The 8,702-nt window shown below is 44.1% G+C and overlaps 1 protein-coding gene and 1 long non-coding RNA gene across 4 annotated transcripts in view; one reads left to right on the top strand and one right to left on the bottom strand.

The window, feature by feature from the left end:
- Positions 1-8,702, top strand: part of WDR36 (WD repeat domain 36) — a 60,552-nt gene that overhangs the window by 45,905 nt on the left and 5,945 nt on the right. For all 3 annotated transcript variants that reach the window (XM_085871378.1, XM_085871377.1, XM_085871379.1), the window contains exon 20: positions 8,427-8,575. In XM_085871378.1, the coding sequence (XP_085727504.1) occupies positions 8,427-8,575 (149 nt within the window). The remainder of the gene's footprint in view (positions 1-8,426; positions 8,576-8,702) is intronic.
- The window catches only part of LOC147033226 (uncharacterized), a 15,695-nt gene continuing 9,066 nt past the window's right edge, over positions 2,074-8,702 (bottom strand). The window contains exon 2 of the long non-coding RNA XR_015055500.1: positions 2,074-3,228. This is a non-coding gene — a long non-coding RNA (uncharacterized LOC147033226). The remainder of the gene's footprint in view (positions 3,229-8,702) is intronic.

Below are 8,702 nucleotides of genomic sequence, written 5' to 3' on the forward strand. Positions count from 1 at the left end.
TTCCGCGTCAGAAACCGTCCGAGGAGGATTGGCAGAACAAATGCTCTTGTGAGGCCTGTGGGGTTTTGTCCCGCCTATTTTCCCCGCACTTGGTGTGAAGGAAAGGGGGAGGGCAGCTCGCCGCCGATTGGTGGATGCACAGCGTGAGGCGGTTGGGGTGAGGGAATGCCCCTTTTCGGGAACCTTCTCAAAGGGAGGTGGAGCCGAAAACGGGGAGGAGCGAAGGGCGGAGCCCCGCGTTATATAAGGTGGACCGCACGTGGGGCTCGCTCTCTCTTGGACGTCAGGGTCGAGCTTGCTCTCTCTTGGTGGTCGAGGTCGAGCTCTCTCTCCCTCCCTCTCGTCTTGGCGTTGAGCGACCTGTCGTTGAAGGCGCGGGCCGGTGGCGAGTCCGGGCGACGCCTCGGAGACGCGGACAGGAGGCGCCGTAGGCGGTTTGTGGTGGACCTGCGCGTGCGGACGAGGAGAGTGCCGGAGAGGGTTCACCGGCCACAGAAGGGAGGTTTTCTTTTCTTTGGGCTTTTGTATGTGTGTTTGTGGCGCCAGTCCGTGAAGTAGACCTGTTTAAGTGCCTGTACATTTAATGCTATAGTCGGTCGCAACGTCTTTCATTTCTTGCTGTATATATTCCATGACTGCCCTTGCTTGTTTGTGTTGTATGTGTAAGAAATGTGCTTGTGAAATGTTTCCCGTTCATTGCGTCCTACCCCTCTTTTGAAAGTGCCATCTTGAATCGTGGAATGATTGGTAGTGGGTTTTAAACACACGATAAATAATCTGAACCGTCGAGGTCGGCGATAACACCACTCGGTTATCCCTGTAGCACGGAACGAACTACTTAAGCGGTTCTTGTCCTAAGCCGACCTGCGGCATGGTGCAACCCCTCGGTAGGTTACCCGCGCGGGTATTTAGGTATATCGACATTCGGCGATTCACCCTATTTCGCGTGGGTAGAATGTGGACTGGGTTGTGGTGAGGTTAAACCCCCACCCGTGATTGGCTCCTGGCGGTAGTTCCAGGAGGGTCACGACTGAATTGTCCGTCCGGTGGGCGACGCGGCTGCCATTAGAGGTACGCGGCCGATCGCACGCCAGGCGGGCCAGAATTCATAAAAAAAAAATATATATATATATATATATATATATATATATATATATATATATATATATATATATATATATATATATATATATCTTCTTCTTTCGGCTGCTCCCGTTAAGGGTCGCCACAGCGGATCATCCGTATGATCCGCATTGTGATTTGGCACATGTTTTACGCCGGATACCCTTCCTGACGCAACCCTGGTCGCCTCTTACGACACAGGGATATGGTACACCTATTTTAACCGGGGTATGCACCGGCCCAGTATACTGGTACTCATTTCACCGACCTCGGAAGGATGACAGGCTGAGTCAACCCCCTGGTGTATTAATTCAGTGGCCCAACGGGGCTTGAACTCAGGACCTTTTGGATCCCAAGCCGCTGCCCTAACCACTGCGCCAACACCAGGTATATATATATATATATATATATATATATATATATATATATATATATATATATATATATATATATATATATATATATATATATATATATATATATATATATATATATATATATATATATATATATATATATATATATATATATATATATATATATATATATATATATATATATATATATATATATATATATATATATATATATATATATATATATATATATATATATTGCCTTGGCTCACTGTCGCCTTTGTACATTCAGCATGCTGCACAACACCCTTCATTGTTTCTTTTCACCCTTTCTCTCCATTTTGTCTCGCAGATAAGCTCAGAATTGTTAAAATAATGATAGAAGCATGAAATTTGGCAGACAAGTATTTTATCATATGTAGAATCATAGAAAAGCAAGACCCACTGGTTATTGCCCACCAAAAATAGTAGTACGATTTCAAAAATAGCACCGTTTTTGCATAATGTTGAGACATGAAATCCCAGTGAACAGCCTCGTAAGTATAACAATGTTGTTAAAATGTCTTATTAAAACTTAAATGGATATTTCAGAAGATAAACAAGTGGATGACTTTATTGAAACAGTTTGCAAAATAGACTTGTTTTACATTAAACGACTTTTATCATCATGTAGTTGTGAAGTTATTCCGAGGCATACAGTTTCTGAACCAAAGTTCGACACCATGTGATATCATGCCATAATTGCAGGCTTTGTATACAATATTACAAGATACTCATTATAATATCATCCTTGTCGGTCTACATGACACTAATGTACCTAAAACATTATGCTGTAGATGTAAAGGCTTTTGTAGCCCAACCCCACTCAACCACAAAACAAAAAACGTGAAAATTTTCATTCTACTATGTGGCTTGTTTTCACCACACAGGCCAACATTTTTTTGGTATTACACATAAACGATCATTATAAAGCAATGCATGGTGTGACTGAGCATGGACTAAACATTTTGTATAACCTATTGATATTCATTAATTGGCTACCTATATGTTTACTTCTGAACAACACAAAAATAATGTCGAAACACTGACATGACATCATGAATTTACTCCTGATGATGATTGTTGTTCCCAGTGCAATAACAGCTGTACATTGAAGGCTCGCCTTATAGCACTCGCATAAACCCCTACAGGCTTTGCGGCATCCACAGTGAATCAGTTCATGGCAGGACATTGATGCCTCAGGTAGGGTGGTCCATGCTGGTGTCCATCTGTCATCTTTCCAATTGCATCCCCAATCAGCTGGGCTTGTCCCCAGATTTAGCTTGCTTGGAAGGTAGCTCTCTTGACGTGTTCACAACGTGCGGCCTGGCTAAGAGGGATGTTTTCAATGGACCTGGAGCTTTGGGCAAAATGTGTTTGACGTGCTTCATTGGCTCGTCTCTGAACACTTGCGGATATACAAAAATACAACAAATCGCCAATTTCTTCCAGATCCTTGTCTGAGACTGCCTGTGAATTTGTTGATAGGTTACAGAACACTGGCGTAACAGCCTTTCATACTTAATGTGCTGATTTCTTGCCTCATCCATCGAAGGCTGATACAGTGTCACACCCACTGAAGGCATGGAAGAATGCCAAAGCAGTGCAAATGTTGGAGCTCAAACTGCTGGCAATGATATGTAGAAGTACATCCCTTAAATGCTTCCCCACTCCAAAGGAAATTCATCGTTCTTGTGGATTGAGTTTTGTCCTGTGGGAGACACAAAGAATGACATCGACAGTTCTTATTACTCGGTTTTGTCCTTTCTTAGCTGCATGAAGTGAGACTCGTGTATCGCCTTCTTCATGATTGCATGGTGCATGTCCATCCTTGTCAAGAGCAGTGGCACTGACAATGTCTTCATTAAATGTACTTGTAAGTTGCTTGCCTTCAAGAACCAATGCTTTCACATGCTTTGCCAACAGCACAAACAGTTCGACTTTGTTTTCATCCCTTCGTAGGATGCTCTGCCAATTTCCACGAAGCATTCCATGGTTGACAACTCGTTGACACATACCATGTCCACGCATTTCTCTCGTACTATGCTTGAGACTGTTGGGTGAATATCTGTCCCATACAACATCGAGGCATTTAACAGATTGTGCTTGTGATGAAACATTTGTGATGAAAACATTTCTGGCATAATCCTCGAATGTTTTCCACTTTCCAGGAAGCAGCATGTTGATTATAAGAGCTCCATCCATTATCTTGGCATCCAGTTCGGGTGACTAAGTTAGTTGGTTCTTCTCTCGACACTGGTGGAGATTGGATTTGTGACCGATACGAAGTTTTCTTCCTGAAAATAAAGATGGTGGTCATGCTTGATTCTCGTGCTTGAAGAATTCCCTCAAGTTCCCGTCTCTGGACTGACATAATAGATCTATAAGCGTGAAAACAGGCTGCAGTCATTCTTCAAAGATGGGATTTGCGGTTGGACGAGTAGCATAAGCCATGTTGGGATTATGTGTCAAATAAATATAATGCAGTTTTCACTTGATGAGCAACAGACAGAGTGTCTGAAAAATAATGTTTCCTAAAATAAGTAAGAGTGATTGCACTGGCACAAGTCCACAAGTCATAGCTTACCTTCCCATTGGCAAATCAGATATCTACTACTCTTATCCAGATTCCTAAATAATGACATTCCACTTTGTTCAAAATTTTTTTTTTTTTAACAAAGTTCAATGTCGTTATTTAGGAATAGCTGTATGTCAATTAAAAGCCAATGAAAGAACGTGCAGATCTTGTGATTTAAAATTCCATTCCTTTTATATTTCACCATATTTAGATACAATAGAACCTTCTAAAATGGCCATTAATGAAGTAACAAAATAAAATGGCAAAGTATTAAAAAATATTGTCATGTCGTAATTTTAAGTCATGGTGATAAGATATAACGTCATATGCTATGTACCCATCCAAACCAGGCATTGTCTCAATTTATGGAGGTTCCACTGTAAGATTTAATCCAATTGTGCACTACCTGGTATAAAGTAGATTATCTAATTTGATTATTAAAACATATTCATGCGTGAAACCCCTTCCGTATTGTCGTGACCAGAGGGTTTTTTTGTTTTTTTTGTATACCTTGTCGAGGCTCGTGTGAGAGCTAACACACAACGCACAGCAAGGGGGGGGCATGAGACAAGAGGGGCGGGAGTGGGAAGGACAAAACAGTGGGGAACAGAGACAGGAGATCTGTGGAAGGGAGAGGGATGGGGCAGGGAACATGGGGAATTCAAGATGGACATTACAGGGACTTTCAGGAAGGAGAGCAGGGAATTTGAAGGAGGTGGGCTTGGGTGGATTATCGGGGGTGGAAAAGATCGAGGATTTGGATGGGGGATGATAAGAGGTGGTGGTGAACAGCTGTTTTGAAGGCCTGGAGGGAAGAATGGGATTGAATAGAGTGAGGGAATTTATTCCAAAGGCAGGAAAAAAAGAGGAATGAAAGAGTGAAGGTGAGCAGTGATTTGTGATTTTAGTAGTTTTACCAGAAGGGGGTTGTTGTTGGACCTTGAGCACCCTGCGGAAATGTGGTGGGGACAAATCACAGAGAGAGCAGGGGGCGAGGCTGGAGGGGAGACTGTAGAAGACAGAAAGACCACCGACCAGCCTGCGGTGAGAGAGTGAGAGGCCCAAAGACTCAGCCTCATTGCGGGAGATGCCAATGATCCGAAATGCCTTGGTTTCCACAGCGTGAACCGAGAAAGGTGGGAGGCAGGAGCACCAGCCCAGAGGGGAGAGCAGTACTCCATCAGGCTGTGGACGATAGCTTTGTAAGTGGTCAGGAGCTCAGGTGGGCCGAGGAAGGACTTTGCACGACAGAGGATTCCCAGTCGGCGACTGGCTTTGGAGGCGAGGTTTGAAATGTGGCTTTCCCAGGAAAGGTCATGGCAGATAGTGAGACCCAGAAGCTTGAAAGAAAGGACTTCTTCCAGAGGATTGTTGAGAAAGTGGATGGGGGGGGTTCTAAACGGTCCTTTCGGAGGGACATTGTGAGAGTGTAAGATTTGTCCGGATTGAAAGACATGTTCCATGTGTTGGACCAGTTTGTGATTTTATCCAGATCTGCAGTGAGCGAAGAAGCTGCTGCTTGCCGGTCTGAGGGATGACTGATGGTACGGCAGAGGGTGGATTCATCAGCAAAGAGAAATAGAGGATTTTCCAGAGTCGGAGAGATCATTGATGAAAACCAGAAAAAGAACAGGGCCCAGGAACTCCAGCCTGGACAGGAAGAGGGGATTAAATAACTCCATTTAGGGCCACACGTTGACTGTGACAGGAGAGGAAGTCTGCAAGCCATGAGTGGAGATGGCCTTGTATACCATAGGAAGAGAGTTTGGTGAGCAGGGCAGGGTGCCAGACCATGTCAAAAGCACGTGATATGTCAAGGGATACGGCCTGGATTCCCTGTCTGGCATTGAAGACCTCCATCCATTGTTGGGAGAGCAGAAGCAACATATCGAGGATAGAGTGACCAGGTCTGAAGCCAAATTGATGATCGGAAATCAAGCCATTGGAGAAGTGGAAGGATTTGATGTCTGAAGCGATTATGGATTCCATAACCTTGCTGATGATTGGGCGAAGGCGAATTGGTCTGCAGTTGCAGGGATCTGTTTTTGCACCTTTTTATGCAGGGCAGTATTGTTTGCTGATTTCCAAGCAGATGGCAGATGACCTTGAGCAAATGAGAGGGTGAATAGAACAGAGAGAGGGTGAGCAAGAGCAGAAGCAGCAGGTTTTTAGGACACGTGGGCTGATGCCGTCTGGACCGGTTGCAGAATCGAGTCGAGGTTTGGCAGCAAGCTCTCCACCTTGTCAGGAGAAAAGGACACAGAGTCCAGGGACAGTTGGGTGCGACTGGGTGAGGTGGGTACAGAAAGCGTTGGGTTTTGGACATAATTTTTTTGGACATAGTTTTGGTCACGGGGGCGATTACATACTGTGAGAAATTATCCTTAATCCCTATCTAATCAACACTGCACCACCACCCCCACCCTGTGAGAAATTATCCTTAATCCCTATCTAATCAACACTGCACCACCACCCCCTCCCCCCCTTCCCCCCCTCCTCCCCCTCCTTCCCCCTCTCCCCCTCCTTCCCCCTCCTCCCCCCTTCCCCCTCCTCCCCCTTCCCCCTCCTCCCTCCCCTTCCCCCTCCTCCCCCTTCCCCCCTCTCCTCCCCCTCCCACCTCTCCTCCCCCTCCCCCCTCTCCTCCCCCCTTCCCCCCCTCCCCCCCCTCTCCTCAAAATTAATATAATTTTGTTATATTAATGGTGTCGTATTAATTTGTGATTCGAATGATGTTCTTTAGAATGGAAATATAGAGATTGAGTTTTTATAAGAAGATTGAGGAAATTGTTATTGGGGGCGAAGAAAAGGAAAAGGCGGGGCTTCCCTGATCGGAATGGAAGGCTGTGACATTCATTCATCCTACGTGGGTGATTTATAATAGCTGGAGAAGACTGCTCGAGTTGTCACCGAGACGGGACTTGCTATTTATCCTTCGGGAGACTTCTTCTTCAATCATCTCACCAAAGGTCGAGGAGAACTTGTGGGCAATTGCGATCTATCGCGACATCATTTTCATGTTATAATATGTAAATATTCTCACGCTCGGGATGATCGTGGGTTTTTCGGAACCAGGTGTAACCAGAAGAGAGACGAGCGGGTTGTTCGGTCACGGTTGGAATGAAGGATGACTCGGATTCTGAACGCCTCGGACGTCTTTTCCTTCCATTTTAAAGATTCGCCCGCTTGGCATTTTGGGCACGAACGACCGCCATTTGTTGGTGTCTAACAGACGCATTCCACTCTACAGAGATCTTCTGTGCCTGGTGTTGTGCTGAAAAGGACAACCCTTATGGTGGAGTTTTGCTGGTAACAATTCTTCCTTTGATGTTGGCACCTTGTGGCTCGTGTGTGAAGAGCTCTTCTTTCCCTTTGTGGTACCTTGCACGTCTCGCGTTGCCTTACACGGGTTGATGTAGCTTGTCTGAAGAGTCAGGAGTCGATTTATCCTTGGATCTTTCATCAACATTCCTGCCTTCTCCTCTCCTGTGTTCCAGAGGGCCACTCAGCTAAGTGCCTCGGCAACTTACCATTTCCTTGTGGCATTGTTACACCTTTCAGACTTATTCCTGTCACTTATATGTTCACGACTCCGACAGCTGGCCAACGCTGATGCAGTGCCCCCTGTTACTCATTTTACTATCCTTGGAAGGATGATAGACTCGGTCAACCCACCTGGTGTTAATTTAACAGCGGGAGAGGGGCTCAAACCCAAGACCCTGAGATCTTAACCCAACCAACCGTGAAGCCAACACCAGGCTCCAGCAATGAATGTTCAGAAGAAATAATAAAAAAAAATCTTCCCCAAATACCGTATCATTCATTTGCAGTTTGTTTGTTTTTTGTTACAGTATCGACAGAATCACTCCCAAAATGCATATTTTGACATCAATTTTACAAAATTTTCTGGGGAGCAATACCCCCAGACCTCCCTATTAAAATTTCGTTTTTCCTTTTTTTTTAAGTTCTGCAGTTTCACCCTTGCATCTTTCAACCTTATGATTTATTAAATACTCTTCTGGTTTTGTTTATTTGCAAAACTATCCATCAAAAAGAGACCAAGTGGGTTTTGCTTTTATTTGAATCTACATATCATAAAGTACTTATCCACCAATTTTACTGCTTCTATCACGATATGAATAATAATTATTCTAAAATATGATTGTTATTCACTGGACTAACCCTCAATGCTTTCCACTTTTTAATTATTTTTTTTATGAATTGCTCCTTAATATTTTTCTGAAATCGATTTCATACCATATGCAATACCTTCTCTCGGAAATATTCATCAAAATGTATTCACACTTTCTAAATCTTCTTTTTATCCTCCACAGATGCAGTGGAAGATGTGGAAATCAAAGTTGAAGAAGAGGAAGAACATATTAAGTGGCAGGAGCCAGACGTTCTTGGGGAGGGGCTTGTGACTCTGTCCGGAAAAGCAGGCAGCCAATGGCGGAACTTGCTCAGCTTGGATGCCATCAAGGTGAGGGACTAGTTTCTTCCTTGCACAATAAAATTTGGACAAAGGGTAAACCTCTGTGCTTGTTTTCTCCATTACTGTAAATACAAGAATGACAGAGTTGTTTTTGCAATCCTTCCCCTTTTTATTT

Source organism: Eptatretus burgeri, chromosome 2 (assembly GCF_056783735.1).
Source record: "Eptatretus burgeri isolate ZD-2024b chromosome 2, Ebu_testis_v1, whole genome shotgun sequence".
In the NCBI taxonomy this organism is placed as follows: domain Eukaryota; kingdom Metazoa; phylum Chordata; class Myxini; order Myxiniformes; family Myxinidae; genus Eptatretus; species Eptatretus burgeri.